Source organism: Vitis vinifera, chromosome 1 (genome assembly GCF_030704535.1).
Source record: "Vitis vinifera cultivar Pinot Noir 40024 chromosome 1, ASM3070453v1".
NCBI classification, from domain to species: Eukaryota; Viridiplantae; Streptophyta; class Magnoliopsida; order Vitales; family Vitaceae; genus Vitis; species Vitis vinifera.
Window position 1 is genome coordinate 25,418,927 of NC_081805.1, and position 19,273 is coordinate 25,438,199.

General features: G+C 35.1%; 3 protein-coding genes and 4 non-coding genes across 7 annotated transcripts; 1 reads left to right on the forward strand and 6 right to left on the reverse strand.

Annotated features, from left to right (window-relative positions):
- The first annotated feature begins 3,128 nt into the window (after positions 1 to 3,128).
- Positions 3,129 to 7,554, forward strand: LOC100247229 (small ribosomal subunit biogenesis GTPase RsgA 1, mitochondrial). Its single transcript, XM_002279398.5, has 5 exons — positions 3,129 to 3,968; positions 5,370 to 5,594; positions 5,722 to 5,916; positions 6,010 to 6,209; positions 7,053 to 7,554. The coding sequence occupies exons 1-5, from the start codon at positions 3,303 to 3,305 to the stop codon at positions 7,240 to 7,242; spliced, it is 1,476 nt and encodes a 491-aa protein (XP_002279434.1). The 5' UTR covers positions 3,129 to 3,302; the 3' UTR covers positions 7,243 to 7,554.
- Positions 7,555 to 12,843: 5,289 nt separating this feature from the next.
- Positions 12,844 to 13,691, reverse strand: LOC100252350 (signal peptidase complex subunit 1). Its single transcript, XM_019222084.2, has 2 exons — positions 13,520 to 13,691; positions 12,844 to 13,252 (listed from the first exon to the last, which is right to left on the reverse strand). The coding sequence occupies exon 2, from the start codon at positions 13,250 to 13,252 to the stop codon at positions 12,977 to 12,979; it is 276 nt and encodes a 91-aa protein (XP_019077629.1). The 5' UTR covers positions 13,520 to 13,691; the 3' UTR covers positions 12,844 to 12,976.
- A 1,529-nt stretch (positions 13,692 to 15,220) lies between these two features.
- Positions 15,221 to 18,986, reverse strand: LOC100257483 (large ribosomal subunit protein uL22y). Its single transcript, XM_002279257.5, has 7 exons — positions 18,736 to 18,986; positions 18,613 to 18,649; positions 18,264 to 18,304; positions 15,993 to 16,223; positions 15,784 to 15,886; positions 15,633 to 15,700; positions 15,221 to 15,519 (listed from the first exon to the last, which is right to left on the reverse strand). The coding sequence occupies exons 1-7, from the start codon at positions 18,736 to 18,738 to the stop codon at positions 15,451 to 15,453; spliced, it is 552 nt and encodes a 183-aa protein (XP_002279293.1). The 5' UTR covers positions 18,739 to 18,986; the 3' UTR covers positions 15,221 to 15,450.
- Positions 16,920 to 17,047, reverse strand: LOC132254713 (small nucleolar RNA snoR74). Its single transcript, XR_009467019.1, has one exon. It is a non-coding gene; the product is annotated as a small nucleolar RNA snoR74 (small nucleolar RNA).
- Positions 17,122 to 17,249, reverse strand: LOC132254711 (small nucleolar RNA snoR74). Its single transcript, XR_009467017.1, has one exon. It is a non-coding gene; the product is annotated as a small nucleolar RNA snoR74 (small nucleolar RNA).
- On the reverse strand, positions 17,478 to 17,606 carry LOC132254714 (small nucleolar RNA snoR74). The gene has a single exon (XR_009467020.1). It is a non-coding gene; the product is annotated as a small nucleolar RNA snoR74 (small nucleolar RNA).
- Positions 17,918 to 18,048, reverse strand: LOC132254712 (small nucleolar RNA snoR74). Its single transcript, XR_009467018.1, has one exon. It is a non-coding gene; the product is annotated as a small nucleolar RNA snoR74 (small nucleolar RNA).
- Positions 18,987 to 19,273: the final 287 nt, after the last annotated feature.

Below are 19,273 nucleotides of genomic sequence, written 5' to 3' on the forward strand. Positions count from 1 at the left end.
TAAAGTCCATATATTGCTTTGTTTTCTTATAGTTTCCTTAAGCGTTCTCTCATTTTTTGTTTTTCCTCCTCCTTTGCCTTTTTATATCCTAAGAGGTCTAACAAAGAAAATTGAATCCCCTCTATAATCCCCTCTACAAGCCTTTTAGGTTACTACCTAGAGATGACATAGGGATAAAGATGATATAACAATGGATTGTCCATTACTTCCTAAATACCCTTAACAAAATAGGATTTTGAAACATCCTCTTATTGATAAGAATATACAAAACCTTAATTAGCTTATCATAGTCAACCATATCTAAGTAGTAAACTTTGCAACCCTATTCCTTGATAGTTGGCTTGGTGAGATGGTAAGGTAGTAATTTCTCCAAGTAGGATTCATTCTCTAGGCACTCCCATTAGTGCAAAACTCGCACAAATTCCATTTCTTATTAGCTTATTGTAATTAGACAACCCTTCTATGATTCTAAAGGCATCATATTCCAATATTAGATAAAAGTATCCATTTTAGAAAAACTTAAACTAGTAGATAAATAGTACTTTCCAAACCTTAAGATCAAATCCATACTTGAGGTTTAGGACAAAGCAACCCATCATAATGTAATAAAAATTTAAGTGGCAATAAGCTGAGTGGACACTAAAAAAGTGGAAAAAGTCCCTCACAATAGCAACAAGGGAAACATGTAAGCATAAAATTGTTTTGAGGTAAAGAAAATCTCATCTCTAGTTGATCTATGAGTACTTTGTAATCGAATCAATGGGGATGGAAAGCTAGACAAAATAGAAAAAGTGGTCCCAAAACATTACAGGTTGGATAGATCATCCCCTTTGTTGTCTAAAGGTGATATGGACAAAAGACTCTCTATGCAAAGCCTTTGATTCATTCCCTTCACTTTCCTAGTACTCTGGTTCTGGGAAGCCCAAAAGAGGCATATTGGAAAAGACCTAAAGTTCATGATTTTTGAACAACTAATTGACAAACAAGAAGAATCCTCCCCCCACTCCCTCAAAAAAAAAAAAAAAAAAAAAAAAAAGGCATATTGAAGGAAAAATAAATAAACAAAAAAATGAATAGACATGGAAGGAAAATAAAAAGAAAAGTTACATTTCGAGAGAAGAAAAATAAGCTTAGGATATTGAAAAACGCTTTACAGAGGCAAAAAAAAAAACTTGGTGTAAATGATGTATAAAGTGTTTGAAATGACCCTGGTAAGGATACATATACGTATCTCAATAAAGGTGAAAAGATGCCCAAAACGACATGCGACACAGTATATGTAGAAAAAGAAAAGTCATTATGAGCAAGAAGGTTAATAATCAAGAAGAGAAATTTAGTCATTCCTAAGCTTCATGTATGGCATGTCCACACATGGAATAAATTTGAAGAAAGCTTGTGCAAGGGGACAAAATCAAAATAAACCTTTTCCAAAAAAAATAAAAAATATGGGCTTTACTACCCCCTATAAACCAAACATGATATGCGACATGGATCCCTTAATGTACCATTAAGGGGTCGGGCCTCATCATTATTTCCATTGATTTAATGTTCATTTAAAAAGGAGTTGAGGCAAAATCCTTATTGCCTTTCTTTATCCCTATTCGGATGTACAACTTTGAATAAATAAATCATTATCATAAAAATCAAAATTTTCATCTATTTATGATTCATTTCTTTCACATAGATTATGATTCATTTCTATTGTCACGTTCTCAATTGAAAAATGTTTCCACCTTAATAATAAAAATTCGTATGTGGTTTGTCAAATCGTTAGTTAACTAACCCATAAATCAATGGGTATAAACTTGTGGAGTTGTGTGATAGTCAAGGCTTATTACAAAAGAGAACATCTGTAAATCCATTGGGCTATAAATCATAAAGGGCCCATTATTTCTTTCTTCTTTGGTAGGGACGGGCATAAAGTTTTGGATCCTTGGGCCGTGAAATCATATTGGATTGGATTGTGAGGCCCAATTCCTAATTGGAGGGAACATTAATTAAGAGTTTGTTTGGGAGTCATTTTGACGAGAGAGATGGGAAGCATTTCCTTAAAAAAATAATTTGTGTGGTAAATTTTTTAAAATCACATTATCAAAATACTTTTTTTTTTTTAAATTTGTTTTCAAATAATAATTTTTCAAACACTCATCTACCTTTTTTTTTGTTTATCTATTTTATATAGAATATGTTAATTTTGTGCTAAGATATAAAATATGTATATCCCATTTATTGTAAATTTATTTTTTTATCAAATTTTGTATGTTTTCTATACTTATTTTACAAAATAATTTTTTTTATTATAAATTAAATTTATGATTAAAAAATAAAAACTAAAAAAAATTATAAACTAACATTAATATATAATTATACATTATTTTTATATATTAAATAACATAATATAAACAATTTTCTTTATAAAGTTTAAATATTTTAATTATGAATATTGTTAAATATAAAAGAAAATTCATTTTTTTTAAATAGAAAATATTGAAATGAGATATAATTTTTATTTTAAATATTAAAAATAATATATATTCATATTATTATTATTATTTATTTTATAAATTAAATATAAATATAATATATTCGTTGAATATGATGCATATATGTATATCTAAGAATATTATATTTTATTGAAAATCATATTCTAAAATATATATTTTCTATCCGATGAGATATAATATTTTAGATATGCATATCATATTTTATTCTATCTCACCAACCAAACGTGGTCTACTATTTTTATTACTAAATTGGGAAAAGAAATAAGCTTATTTGGACCATTCGAACTAATTTGAAACTATTATTTATTGAATAGACCATCTATTTTCATAATTGATTAAACATACAAAACAATAAAAATGTTTTGATTAATAATTTATTAGAATTGGTTGTCAAACGATGAAATGGAATATTGTTTTTTTTTTTTAGATTAATTGATTAAAAGGTACGAAAAGATTCAAAATTTATAAAATTAACTTATTTTATTTTTGAATCTAAAGAGTAATCAAATTTTGATAATATTTCGATTATTTATATATTTGTTTTAAAAAAATCATTATTTTTATAAGAAATAAATAAAGACAGAATATTCAAAATAGGTACTTTCGAGGATGAAAAAAAATTGGTTTTTAACTTTTGTCTCAAAACGGTACCGTTTCACTGGTAAGAATGCAAGAAACTGCTACTAGCAGAGCCACTGCCACTGGGAAAGAAACGGATAGACCTCAAAGCTCATGAGAATAGGAATCGAATCCAATTAATTTCCCTAATTCCTAACCCTAACTGTGAAAATCATCTCGATGCCGATCGCCTCTACCTCAATCTTCCGCTACAGCAATCCTTCCTCACTCCTCCTCCTCCGCCGTGGCGCTGCTGCCTCTTTCCGCCACCTCTCCTTTGTCGCCAAACACCAAAACCCCATCTCCAGAAAACCTCAAAATAAGAATCTCCTCCGAGCAAAACAGACAGTCAAGCACCTCTCCTCCCTCTCGCCGACGCTCCCAGTGAACCATCGCCCCCTCCTGTCCGCCACTGAAGCCGTCGGCATGGTTGCTGCTGCCCAAGCAAACTTCATGCGAGTCATAGTCGAAGATTCTAGAGTCGAAGACGGCGACGGCGGCGGCGACGGAGATGGCGATGGCGATGCCGTCAGGGTTGGGGTTGAGCTGCTGTGTGTGGTGAGAGCCGTGTTGAAGAAGATCAAGAGGAGGGTTTTGGTGGGAGATAAGGTGTTGGTTGGGTCGATAGATTGGGTGGATCGCCGGGGCGTGATTGAGAATGTGTTCTCGAGGAAATCGGAGATTCTGGACCCTCCAGTGGCCAATGTGGATCACCTGTTGGTGCTTTTCGCGATGGAGCAGCCAAAATTGGAGGTGTATTCGCTTACTCGGTTTTTGGTGGAGGCTGAGTCCACTGGGATTCCGATCACACTCGCATTGAACAAATCGGAACTCGTCGACGAAGAGGTTTCAAGACTTATTCTTCTTCAATTTCATATATTCATATCGTAATTTTGTATATGCATATTGTGTTGATTGTAATGTATGGTTGCAATATCGTAATGCAGTTTGATGCTAATCTATGTGATTTCTTGAATTGGTTGTGAAGCCATGAATGCTTTGTGTTATGATCCTGTGAGACTGTTCTGTGGCGTGGATTCACTTTTGAGATGTTGCAATGTGATTGTGCTGCTTTAAATCTTGTATTTTATTTTATTTTTTTGATAGGTAAATAAGAATTGTATTAAAAGAAAGAAAGTATACACGTTGTATGCAAAGAAAAAAAAAAAAAGACAAAAAGGCGCGAAGACACAAAAACCCGTTATCGCACCCTATCGTGAGCCTACCCAATCCACAAAATCTAACAATGATAAAGATCCGCTTTTATTGTACAATCTAACCCAATCCCAAAATAGATATAAAAAAAAATTTAATTGCTTGATTCGTGCTTTCATAGTTGTCAAAAACCCTCCTATTTCTCTCCCGCCATAAAGCCCAAAACATACACAACGGAGCAACCTTCCAAGCCTTATTCCTCTTTTTACCCACAAAGGACCCATGCCAACTCATAAGGACCTCTCTAACTGAACAACTCAACACCCACCGAATGCCAAAAAATGCAAAGATCAACTGCCACAACAAAAAACTTTCGAAGAATGGATGAGAATATGGTCACCAGTTTCTTTAAATCTTGTATTGAGTGCTTCTTGGAGCTAGTTCATATATTGGTCTATATACAGCTGCAGCATAACTGAAATTCCATTGCAGTTTGATTTTCTTTTGAGTTTTGAATGCATTGGCTGTTGCTTTAATGCTTGTTTGTGCTAGTTCATATTTTGGTTATGTAAAGTTGCAGCATGTTGAAGTTGAAGCAAATTTTTTATGCCCTAATGCAACTGATACTAAATGGCAGTTCTTGAAATTTGATTAATCTGAACCTATTAATCTTTTTGCCTTTTTTCACTGCTCAATAGATAATCATTTGGCCAATGGGAACATGAATCTATAGATCTTTTTTTGACTTACCTGAGACTATTTACTAATTATTAATATGATTCATGATGCTTGTTGAACTTGCTTGAGTTGTCAAACACACATGAGACACTATTCAGTAATGCTGTAACTGAAATTTGTTGTATCTTGACTTGTGTTGGATCTTGAATGCATTGATGTTGCTTTAAATCTCATAGCTAAAATGGTTTCTTGATGACATCTATTTCCACCTGTCTTATTTGGTGCTTCGGCTAATTCAAGAGACATTTAGGGAGCTAAAATTTGTTATACTCTGCTGCTAGGCTGTTTTCATTCTACTCTACTTTTGCTTGTTTTTTTATTACTGAAGCTTGTTGTTGTTAATGGCATATGCAGACACGAGTTGCTTGGAAATCAAGGCTCCGAAGTTGGGGCTATGGGCCAGTTTTTTGCAGTGTTGAATCCAAGTTTGGACTTGATACTCTTGCATTCAGCTTGAGAGAACAAACAACTGTGATTGTAGGTCCAAGTGGAGTAGGGAAGTCTAGTCTCATAAATGCTTTGAGAAGCAACCACCCTCTTATTAATGTTTCTTCTGAAGAGAACAATTGGTTTGATTCTGTGGGTTTGTGCTCTCTGCTTGTATATTTTTGAGATTGTTTCTTCAGCTATTTGTTTAGATCCTATATGTCCACATGTGAGTGTGTCAATATCCTTATGTACAGTTTTGCGTATGCACCATTTTCAGATTTTAGGGAGCAAATTGTTAGAAGAACAGCGTGTTGGGGAAGTGTCAGTAAGAAGTGGGAGAGGGAAGCACACTACTCGCCATGTATCCTTACTTCCGCTATCTGGAGGGGGATATCTTGCTGATACTCCTGGGTTTAACCAACCAAGCTTGCTGAAAGTAACAACTCAATCTCTTGCACAGACTTTCCCAGAGGTTTGTGCTGTTTACCCGAATGATGCTTTGACTTTTGTGCACATCAAGTTCTGAACTTACAGTGAATTTATTTGTTTCAACTGTCAACTGAAGATCAGGAAATTGCTCAGTGGCAGTGCTAATGAACCTGAAAAATGCTCATTCAATGATTGCTTGCATCTTGGTGAGCCAGGGTGCGTTGTGAAAGGAGATTGGGAAAGATATCCATACTATTTTCAACTGCTTGATGAGATAAAAATCAGAGAAGAATTTCAGTTGAGGACCCTGGGAACCAAAAGAGAGGGTGATGTGAGGTATGTTTGAAGGGTCTATGATCTTGAATTTGTGAGCTAAATGATTGTGGTGCAGAAAATCCTACTCTTACAATGTCATGGTAATTATTAATTGCCCAACCAAGGACAAGTTTACTATATAGAAATATGCTGATATGCTAGCAGTAACCTCTTACATCCATTATGACAATATATTTGTTATTTTATTAATATGTACAAATAGTACATATAAAAAATGGCAACTTTTATAATGGCTATTATAATAACTATTTTGATGGTTAATAATCGATAGTTATGACTAATTAAAAGAAGGAAAAAAAGAATGTTCTTTCAGGCTATTTGACTTGTAATTCCTTATGTTGCATTGCAATATGTTGGAGCTATGAATACAGACCACCAACCATTTTGAAGGATTATTATGTTGCCTAGATGCTCGTTCACCAATTCTACAGTCTTCTCTATATCTCCTTTTTTCGAAGTTCAGAATTATGATCTTCAGTAAATTTCTTGATTCATGATTTATTAAACTGAGCAAGCATCATCATCTTATTTTCTTCTCCTAAGAAGTCTACTGGGATGAAATTATCTTAATTTTTCATGAAAACACTTTTTGTTTTGGTCCAGGATATGTAACTTGATTTATATTATTAGCGAATTATCCATAAACATTGCATACTATTCCTGAAACATTTCTAGAATTTTTTTAACTTATGTTCGTGGTGTCTCTATGGCATCTCTCCTTTGTAATTTTTTACTCACCTAATTTCTAAAAATCTAGCAGAATTCTATTGTTAGCTTTGATCCCTAGTTTTCACAATTTTTATTGATTTAATCTGAATCACAAATTTGTTACTATTATTCTAGGTACAAGACAGGTGATATGGGTGTCAAGCAAGCAGAACCACGACTTGAGCCTAAGAAGCACAGAAGACAATCTCGCAAGAGGATGAACCAGTCCATCCTAGACGAGTTGGACGACCTTGATGATGATGATAGCTTATTAGATGCTGAAGGTGACTCGATTTTAAATGAAATAGGCAATGAAAATCAGTAGGGAGCATGCTTGGCTCGTTCATATGCTGTGAACAGTTCTTGACCAGCTCTTTTGTTATAAATCATGAAGAGGTCACAAGCACATGGCTAAAAGTGGAGTTCCAAGTCTTTTCTGCTGCTGTGAATGTGAATGTCTAGGATCACAGTAGCTAACAACTTGAGGCGTGACTCAGAAAAACAATGTCAATGTTTTCTGTCATGCTTGATCCTTGTGATGGAGGAACTGTTAAGTCTCATTTGCCTTCTTCAGTAGAAATGAATATAGAAAATTCCTTGTATGAAGCTTACAGTGAATTGAGGTTTTGTGCAGAAAGTTGTAGTCTTGCATCATGGTTGATCCTGGTGGCTGCAGCATCCTTACTACATTTCTAAATTATGATTTGACCCGACCCATTTTCCAAATCTCCATTTGGCAGTTTGTAAGACATTTTGTGGCCTATTGGAGTCCAGTGAGAGCAGTGACACCACCTGCGAGATCAAGGGAGGATTGAAAAGTTTATCTTTCACAAGGGTAGGAGCCTTTACTGATTCAGTCACACCATCACAGCTACTATCACTTAAGAATGTGTATTCATCCCAGAGCTCCTGGGCAAAGAAAGTCAAGCAGGAGTGGATTCAGTTCCCTCTATCAGCAGTTCCTTATTCAATTGTAAGTGGTACTCTTGAGTCTTGATTCAATTCCACCAAACCTGAAAACAGTTCCATAGGAGCTTGCATTTGAGGACTTCTCTTTGTATATGATGTCACTTCTTTCCCCTGATTTTAGTACAGTTCTGAGCCTGGGTTCTATCTCCAAAACCAAAAGTCCATCCCAGCTGTCAACAGATCTACGTGCAGATAAGAGGCTTCATGTAGAAGAGTGCAGTTATGTGTAATAACGTAGCACACAAGCTCATGGACTTGCAAAAGGTAAAGCGAAGGCAACTATAGAGATTTTATGGTCTACAGTTCGGTCGGAGATTTTGCAATGATGAGGAGGTTTTCTAAAAGCAATAAAAATAAGGAGAAGTTGAAGGGAAAGAAAGGTGGGGAGGGGTGGGGGGGGGGGGGGGGGGGGGGGGGGGAGCGCCGGCGGGGGGTTGTTGTTTGTTTTCCGGGAGTAAGAGACAAGTATGGGATTAGATTATAGAAAGCCATGAGGAAAGTGTGGGAGATTATCGAGTTTCTTTTTTCTAAGCAATGGGAGGAGAAAGTTTTGGAAGGATGAGCCTTTATATGTTTCTTTTTGCTCCTTATTTTCCATAGCTAATTTGAAAGAGGTATGGGTGGCGCATTTGTGAATCAATCTAATGAAAAGGGTTTTTTGGACTCCTTTCTTCTCTAGGCATTTAATCAATTGGGAGATCAAGATTGTGAAACATCTCTTTTTGAGGCTTCAAGGAGGAGAAGATAAAGTGATTTGGTTTGAGACAAGGAGTAGAACTTTCTTTGTCAAGACCCTCCACTCTATTTTAGAGCTTGGGAGATTAGCACCTTTCCTAGTAGGTGTTGTTTGGAATTCATGGGTTCCACTTAAGGTAAGTTTTTTTGCTTGGGAGGAGACTTTGGGGAAAAGTTCTAACATTAGATCAACTTCAGAGGAGGTGGTAGATGCTAACTAACATATGTTTCTTTTGTCATCCAAAAGGAGTTGATTGATCACATCCCGGTGCATGTCGCAAGACGGGGTTTTTTTGGCAACTATTTTTCTCTCCCTTCGATGTATCTTGGTTGTTCTCTTCCTCCGTAAGAGAGATCCTATTAGGTTGTCGTGGATTCTTGTTGGGAGGAAATGAAAAAAGGTGCAAAAAGCATTTCTTTTGTGGCTCTTTTGGACAATTTGGAAAGAGGGAAATTGAAGATTGTTTTCAATGAGCGTTTGGACCAAAGATAGAAAAATTTGTTTCTTTGTAATCCATTATCTTGTATATAGTTGAAGACCCAATATTTTTATCTAACCTCATTAATTGGTTGGGACTCTTCTAGAGGGAGTAGTATTTTGTTGTCCATTTTCCTTTTTTCTGATGCCTTTTTACTATCGTCATATACATCTTGTTAACTTTTATTGCACTCTTTTTGCCACTTTTTATTTAATACAATCTCTATTTACCAATAAAAACAAAAAAAAAAGGTCATATGAAGGTGCATGGAAGGATCGCTTTGATGCAGGAGCTTGTTTGAGTGTGGAATTGCAGTTGAAGTTCCATGGGTTTGAGGCTTCCAGTCCCATCCGCAAGTTTTTGAAGGCCGCTATCCCAAATCTCATAATCACCAAGATGGAATCCTAATGAAATAAAGTTAATTGCAGATTTAGACAGGAAACTGGTACAAGACGGGAGGAGGAAAAAAACCAAGTAAATGTGGCCTTATTCATTGACACGATTTAGAATTTTCAGGGACTCCATACGTATCAAGAGAGAGGCCTCTACAATCAAGAAAAATAACTTCACTAACTTGTACCACAGTGCACTAATTTGAAGCTTCACTGATCCCTTTACCTCTCCCAGCACAAACCAAATCTTCAAGGGAATGGAGTTGGCTTAGAAACATATTAAAACTCGGTATTGCATTTCATCTTGTCCTTGGTGTTGGGTAAGATACCAATGTGAAGTGTCAATGAATTTAATTTAAATTTCCTCATTTTTGGGCAAAATTAAAATATATGCTTAAAAGCCATGACTGCTTGACTAGTAAATATTTTCTTTTACAAAATCTAAATTTGCAGAAAGGGCAAAATATTTTACACTCTTATACCTTTTCCCTTTATAACACTTGAACATTCATATTGACATATACTAATCAAAACTTTGAAACAAATGTTAAACAAGCATGATCTGTCAATGGTTGCATAAATGCTCTCAGCAAGAGGCAAGAGCAGCTAAAACATTTTCATCCACTCCTCTTTCAAAAGGAAAGGATGTGCAGATGCTACTCAGTGTGCAGAATACCCTGGCCAAATCTCTGTATGGAAAACAACCTGGAAGTCACTCAAGGACCTTTCTTGTTATACGGTTATACCTTTCAGCCCAGCATACTTATAAACTTTTCAAAAAAATTGAAAAAATTATATATCAAAAAACAAGTTTCAAAAACTGTTCTCAAAAGTTGCTTTTTAGAACTGTTTTCAAAAATCCTTCTCAAGGAAAGCCTAACTGCTTTTAACCCAAGTTTCAAAATGACATGGTCACATGATAACCATTTTTAATTTGACACAACCCAGAAAACCAACAAATACAGAACTGCTACCATTAATTAAAAACCAAGTGGTTCCTACATGACAAAAATACACTGTTCAGTTCAGAAGCACTGCCAAGAGTATACCCCTCCACCCTCTGATACCTAGCAACTGTTATATACCAACTCTGTGCCCTTGTTTTAATTGACTGGGGACTTGGAAACGTGGCTAGGATTTTCAAAAAGAAGATTAATTACATAAAAAGGATTCTCCTACTTCAGTGTTTCTTAAATATTGGAATGTTTTCAAAACCTTCATTCCAATTGCCAGAGCACCAGAGCCCTGGCCTTAGCACCTAGTTCTATTAGCTGTCTTCCTAGTAGGGAGATCCCGAGATGATGTCTTTGAAGTCCCTTACAAGCTTTATGTGTCCAGGTGAGACCTAGTCTAGAGGTTAAGCCTGCTATAGTGCTATTTACTTACAACTATGCAAAGAAATTGGAGAAAGAAAAAAAAATAAAAGGGGGGAAATTCAGACCAGGCCCCCAAGTGAATGAATACTTAGGAACTGGACTCAATCATTACTAACAAAAGAGCATCAATAACCATTTCGCTATAACAGAAGTTTTAGGAATCTCAGTTGCCAGCCGTAATCTTCTAGCTCACCCTATATTGCTCTTTAACTTATAGCACAGGCTTAAAGAAAGAGAGTGTTAACTTAAAATGTCAACACCAACTAAATTTCCAAATCCAAGAAGGCAGAAACAGGAAGATGGTTGAAACCCTATAAAGTTTTTAATGTAATTCACCAATGTATGTAACCTTAATAAAAAGTTCAATTACAACTGAACAAACTATTGGGAAAAAGATTGGAGATGTATAGTTGTATCACATTCCTTGTAGCATTGTTGTCAATCCTATTTCACAGATGAGCAACCCAGCTACTCATGGAAAATGCTGTCAGTTCACCTGCAGCAGATGGCATTACTGTAGACAAGGCACTGGCATATTCAACAAGGGCATAATTGGCACAGCATAACTTTTTTTTTAAAAGGCATATCCATAGCATAACATGACATAGTAGAAAGTCTAAGCTCTGGTTAACCACAGCTGGAAATGATAGCCGAGTCTTAAATTCCATATATATAGTCATCCTGTAACCCGTCTTTTAATGTTTAAAAAGAGGCATTTGTTTCATCTAATAGAATAGCCAGACCAGAACTTTCAATCAGAAGCAGAATTCTAAGACTAACCATGCCAAGGTTAAAAAAGTGCACATTTCAAAAGATGGAAGTCAGAGACAACAGGATGCAGATTTTTCTTTGGTTGCGTTGTCCCCTTTATGCAGTTGGAGGCCCCATCAGATATAAAACTCTACCTCAGAGCAAAAGAAGCATTCGAGGACAGGATCACAATGGCAGAATGAGTACCAGAGACAGCAAACCCATGAATCCATCATTAATATTCCCTCTTGTCGCCTAAATATAGAAAGTGTGTCCTTGCCCAAGCAAGAAGGCAGGAAACACAAGAAGCCAAAATATAGAGCTTCACCACTAACCAATAGTAGAATGAGGCACATAAATCTTTCCACTAAATGAATCACAGGTCACATAAAGCTAAGTGGTAACAGCTTTTGGAAGTTGGACACTCCATCTATGATCATACCTAATCTCTATATCAACAAAGCGTTTTCAAAAAGCATTAAATGCCACTACCCCAAAACCATACATGAAACCAATATAATTATGAAGACATCAAAACCAATACAATTTCATTGACTAGTTGTTTTGACCTTAATTTGAAGCTCATTGCATGCAATAATGAGACCAAATGCACCTTCAACAACAAAACAACAATTCCTCACTGAATTAGTCACAAAATAAAATCAAAATGATAAAGCAACTTCATCTTTCTCCATAAATTAAGGCAAAAAGCTTCAAGAAACAAGTAGAATAACAAGAAAAAAGAAAAAAAGCAAATACCGATGACTTTAATTTCCGTGCAAAGCCAAGTAATTATGAAGTTCTTTCTTGAAAGGGTATGAAATTGAAAGCAAGAAAATACACCAAAAATCAACTGAATAACCAAAACCACAGAAAGCCTACCAAATGCCATGATCAGGTTAGGTAATGGCAAAATTCTTTCTAGTGTTTGTCCAAGTTTCCCAAATTTAGGGCAGGTAAGTGCACTAATATTCCTCTGAAAAGCTAAAATCATTAAAAACCTAGAAATGGCAAGATCAGATAGAGGAATGAAAAAAATATTTCTACGGATTGTCCAAAAATCCCAAAATTAATAACAAGTACACCAAAAATTCACCGAACCACCAAAATCAAGTTAAGTAACGCGAAAATTTTTTCCACCAATTATCCAAAGGATAAATTTAGGGCAAGCAAATGCACTAAATGTGAACATAACAACCATTAAAACAGTAGGAAATGCCAAAGATCAAGTTAAATAATGGAAATTTTTTTTCCTGTATGGTCCAAAGGGTCCGAAATTCAGAGAGTACATTTAAAATCCATTAAACAACCAAAACCATTAGAAACCCTAGACCAAATGCCAAGATCAATCACCTGACCTACTTCTGCTTTGTAGGCTTCTTCTTCGATTTCACTGGCTGGGGCTTGGGATGACGATCCACTTCACTGGAATCCAACCACTTGAGGGGGTGGCGATTGAAGAAAGGCCAATTGGGCACAGTGATCAACGTAGTGAGAGCAACACCACCGGCGTATATAAGCAGCATCATCTGAAACGAACCAAGCGAATAGCCAGCCACAAAAGCCACCACCGCGAATGCCAGCAGCAAAGTCTGCATCAACTGCTCCGCTAGCTTTTGCCCTTGCCAATCCATCTACGATTTTCAAACACCAAATCGTTAACCCCCGTCGCCAAAATTAAAAACCCAAGGTCTCCGCTTGTCTCCAGAGAAAAATCGTGTTTTTTTCCTCGATTAATCATAATCGATCGACTGCATTCACTTAGCTTTGAGAATAACTGGAAACAATTGTATTCTCTTTCTCTCTTAGAAAATTTTCTTCGGACATAAATTTTCGGATGAAACAAACAGTAAAAATTGGAATAAAAATTAAACAATTAGAGATCAAAGGGTACCACAAACCTATGAATTAATGATGAAGTTCGAAAGGGTTTCGAGCAGGGAAGTCAAAATGCGAAATCCAACACCAGAGACTCAGACAGAAAAGGCCGGGTCGGAATGGGAAGACTTGAGGAGGATTTCTATATGGTGGAAACTGGGGGGCTTGCTAGCCGCACGATTACACAATTCAATTTGCAGGACGAAAATAACAACCGTTGGATCGAGTAAATTGCAGGAAAGGTAACCAAAAAACTTTCATTCTTCTTATGACCTAATAACCCCCAACCACCCCCCCGTAATAAATAAATAAATAAATAAATAAATAATCACTTAATAATATTTTTAGTTAAACAAATGAGGAGAACATACGATGTTATGAGAATAGGTTTAGGCTTAATTTAAAAAAAATTAATTACGAAAATTTTGCATTTCCCAAAATATTGGGTGTAAATCCTATCAAAATTGATGAAGAATCCCTATTTAAAAAGTATTTTTAAACTGCTTTTCATGAATTTTTCGTGGAAGTATTTTTAGGAGAATTATTATGAAATATTTTTTTATAAAATTTTAGAAGGGATTTTTTAATGCTAAAAGTGATTTTTAAAATTTTAAAAAATATTTATTAAATTTTATCAAATACTTTATCTTATTTCAAAAATACTTTTTAGATTAAAAGTATTTCTTAAGTCATTAACAAATGGATTCTTCTCTAACAAAATGTTTAAAAAAAAAAAAAATTAAAAGTGCGTTTGATAGTGATTTAATAAAGTATTTTTAACTTTTTTAATGTCTTAAAATTAAAAATTTTCAAGTATTAGAAAAATTAAAAACACTTGATAAAATCATTGTCAAACGCCCTTTTAAGTGTTAGAACAAAATTTTAGAAAGACTTCTAAAAAAGCCGAAAATTCATTTATAATATTTTATGTAGAAACACTTAAAAAATGTAATTCTCCTAAAAATACACATAAAGAAAGCAATTCCATTAAAAATACTTTGTAGAAAAATGAAAGTGAGTTTGATAATGTTTTATTTTTTGCAAAGTGCTTTTAAGGAAAACATTATTTTCTTAAAGCATTTTTAGTAAAATTACTTATAAAGTATTTTTCCAAAAAAAACATTATAAGTCATTTTTTAATTTTTTTAAAAGTGTTCTTTTAATTTTATCAAATACTCGTTTTATATTTTAAATATCGTAGTTTTAAAGTTTTAAAAACATTATCAACATTATCAAACGAGCTCCAAGTTGATTGTTGATTTTCAAGAACCGTTCTTAAAAATTATTTTTTACCGACGTGTTAACTACCAAACTTCCCAATCTCCACTCAAACTCAAAAAAATCTAAACCATTGAATGAGTACAAGTAATGAGAACAAAATGCCAAACAATTCGACCTAAATGCACATGATACATGACCTAATTAATCGGACTTTTTGATTCAAATTGCACTTCTCGATAGGAACATCTTCTATGATATAGCCGAACGCAATGTAATAGGGATATACTAGGACGCAATGTGACATGGAAATGCAGAGATCAGTAACAACCATGCGAGCCATGAATCAAATTTCATGATTACTTGATCCCAATCAAAGATTTATTGGCCAAAAACTAAACAACTTTCTAGCATTTGCCAATGTTGCATGACTTGCAAATTAATTGACTTGATTAGGTCTATTTTTAAGAGGAAAACGCTAAGGTTGTTTAAGGGGGACGAGTATCTTAATCTAAAATTTCCATAACTTCCCAAAATACTCAACAATCTTCATAAAACAAAACAAAGTGGCTCAAAGACACTCAATAATTCATCATTTTTATATAAAGGCAACAAAACTCATTTTCAAATGAAAGAGGGGCAAATCAAATTTGACATGAAAACTTCTGTTCTTTTTTGGATAAAAATGACATGAGAATTTCTTAAAGCGTTACTAGCTCTATCATCAGCCTGCCATTCAAGAAGATGCACCACCGCGCACTGCATGAGACTTCTTGGACTTGCTGGTAGCCAACTGAGTTTCAGGCTGCAAAACCAACAAGAGTAGTGCATAAGATGCTGAACAAAAGAAAGGCAACTAATTTCACCTATATTTCTCCCCTTGGGGTTCTATTCTTGATGCAATGACTAATTAAGTACCTCCTTTTTAACAGGTTCTTCCTTTTCGGACAAAATCAACTCGATATGGCATGGGGATGACATATATGCTGCCAAACAAATAGAAGGCTCCTATCAACATTTAGGAAAACGACCATACACAAAAGATAAATTTGAAAGGAAACAAACATACGATTGATTCTTCCATGAGCACGGTATGTGCGGCGCCTTTGTTTCTGTGCCTGGTTCACTTGGATGTGAGATATGTAGAGTGAATCAACATCCAGACCTTTCAACTGTAAGAATTGACATTTATTAGTAAGGGCAATAAATAAAGCTATCTATCAAAAGGGGCTATAAATAAAGCCGAGAATACATGGTGAAGGGCAACGAAATACATACATCAGCATTACTCTCGGCATTCTTAAGCAAATCTAGGATGTATTTAGCAGATTTGACAGGCCAGCGTCCTTGCCCATTTGAATGCCTGTTCTTTGCCTGAGCAGTTCGTCCAACACCTCTACAGAAGCGGGTGAAAGGTATGGCTTGCTTGTGGACCAGAACATCCTCCAAATACCTTTTGGCCTTGGCCAAAGGCAACTTCCTAATGGCATGAGCAGTCTCCCTTGTGTTCTATTGAGACAGTATGGAAATGAGATATACAATGATTTAAGTTCACCATAAACTCAGATTCTCACATACAGAAGGATATAAAAAATGAACAACATGATAACCAAAAGTAGAGATGGGCGAAATAGCAGGTGACCCGGTTGGACAAGCAGGATCTGCAACATAATACCAACCTGGACCTAGCCTCTGGTAAAAAATCTATGCATGAAACAAACCAAGTCTGACCTCAACAGCCAAAACAATCTGGCTAATATATCAAAATTTGTATCAGTGTAACTTTTTTTTTTCTTGGCCTTCTTTATGGGTAACAAACAAACCACAACTAATCAAACTGATGCAGCTTTTATAACATAATCATATTTCAGATGAGCAGAGAAAAAAAAAAATCAAAGATCTAACTAAAGTAACATCTAACGTAATACAGGCAGTGCAAATACCACAACTTTTTAGTTTGAATAATGAGTTCCTAGAAACACCGTATTAGGCAGCTAACAGAACTTCTACTAACAATGTTGCTATGGCAATGTAGCTGGTGTAAAGGAATTGTATTATCAGACATACGATGGAGAAAAAGGCCTTTTTTTTTGCCACAAGAATGCAGCAAAAACACTAGTACAATTTAGAAGGACTCATCCTACACACCACTTAATGGAAGGAGTGACATTCATTTGAGAACTGTAAGTATAGTCAAACTCATCACAATATGCCACAATTTATTGAACCTTCCATCACAAACAACTCCAGAGGTTCACCCAATAATAATGAAACTGCTTTCCCTGAAGTTTATGAGAGAAATGCTGACAAAGGCAACAGGTCCCTGCTTTTTATCAGGTTTCACAAACTTAGATTTGAACAGTTAAAGTAAAAATCATTTATCATCATTTAATGATGGCAACCATCAGAGTGTGCCATTATTTACTGAGCCTTCCATCACAAGCAACTCCAGAGGTTCACCCAATAATAATGCAACTAATTTCCCTGAAGTCTACGAGAGACCTGTTCACAAAGGCAACAAATCCCTGCTTTTTTCATCAGGTTCCACAAAGAAGAGAGCAAATTGTAGTTGAAAAATTAAGCCAAAAAACCAGCTAACAAGAAAATATCAACACCATTTACTTCTAAAATGTAATGGATAAAGATTTTGCAAAGGGAAATGCATAGAAAAATGGATACAACTGCAAATGGCAAAACTAGCTCTTCAACCATTTTTTTTTAATATTTTAAGGAAAATTTTAAATACCAATTTATCAGAGAAACAAATTTACCATGATTTACTGAACCTTCAATCACCAAGAACAATATGGGTTCACCCATGAAGAATGTCAGGATTTCCCTGAAGCAAGCAATAAGCCCTTTCATAAAGGTATAATAGAATTCTGCTTTTTCTCATCAGGTTTTACAACAAGAAAAAACAAAACTGATCATATTTTTTTGTTTCCCTTTATTTAGTAGCTAAATTGACGATAACATGAAAAGGAAGGAAAAACGAGGCAAAGATCAAACCAACCCTGTCATGATGTAACTGGATTGGAAATGAACCTTATTCCCCGATATCACAAAGAAAAACCCAATATTTTTGCCATGAAAAAATTTCAGGAGAACCTTAGTAAAACTTGGACAGAAATTAAACTCAAATACCACTTTAAAGAAAGCATAACACTCAGTTATGAACAACAATCAGTTGATGAAACTCATTATAATGTAACACTATTTACTGAACCTTCAATCACAGACAAAACTCAGGAGGTTCACCCAATAACAATGCAACTAATTTCCCTGAAGTTTACGAGAGGACCATCCATAAAAATCGACAGGCCCCTGCTTTTTTCCTCAGGTTTCGCCATAAACACAACAACTCATAGTTAAACAACCCAGACAAATAAACCAGTTACTCAAAAACATTGATTCTATAGCGCATGCCATGCAATGAACCGTCCGTTTAAGCATTCTCATCATCTTTAATAATTCAAACACAAAAATTACATGAAAAACTCTGCCACAAGAGAAATAGAAGGAACGAAAAATCTGAAGAGATCATAATACCTTGAAGTGAACTCTGAGATCTAAGCCCCTGGCCTTGCAAGCTGTGGCACCAAAACAGCAATCATAAGATGCACAGAAAACAACACTACGTAATTTTAGCTATTGAATCAGACACCCGAGATCCCATCTCAGGAAAACCAAATGTTCAGAAAACAAAACACAAATGCCCTGTTTATTCGCTAAGAAATTGCGAAAAAGTAAAGAAAAAAAAAATCTTGAATCCTTAAACCAGAAAATCCAGCTCCAAGATATAACAGAACTCCGAGTTTTTATTTCATTTCCTCTACAGCCAAACAGGTAGAGACATTTGCAAAACGCAAAAAGGCTAACAAGAAATCGAAGTGCTTACACTTGGTGGGATTGTCTGGCTCTCTGGAGTACTTCACCTGAAAAAATACGCCAAACAGATGATCATTTATAGAGCTACAAAGAACAAGAGGAATGAATGAGGAAAAAAAAAAAAGGGCACTACCATGGCGGCTTATGATGCTGCTGCTTCCTCCTCCCTCAGACAAGTCGATGATTTTCCTCGAGAAGATGAGCTTAAACCCTAACCCTTCTAAAGTGGGCTGGGCTGGGCTAGGCCAATGGGCCCAAAATGGGATCTTGATACCTAATAGCATTACTTAAAATTAAATTTGCTTTAGATTACATTTTCTAAGTTGTGCCCTCATCCGAAGATGATGAACCTAGGAATAACTAAAATTGATTTTAAATATATTCATTATATTTTAAGCATGAAATTTCAAATGCATTAGGGATCTCAAATTTAAATGGTCCAATCAATCCATTTAGACCAAATGAAATTACCCTCAACAAGCTTGATTTGATTTAGTCTTTTTCATCACCAAATGGGTCCAATCTTCTTTACAATATTTAATATTGATGTATTAAAATAATTGTAATCTCTTAATATTAATGCATCACTATTTTTGATATGTCATTATATCAGCATTCTTAACTTTTAAAAGTACAGAATTGATTTTTAATATTACCATATTAATTAATAT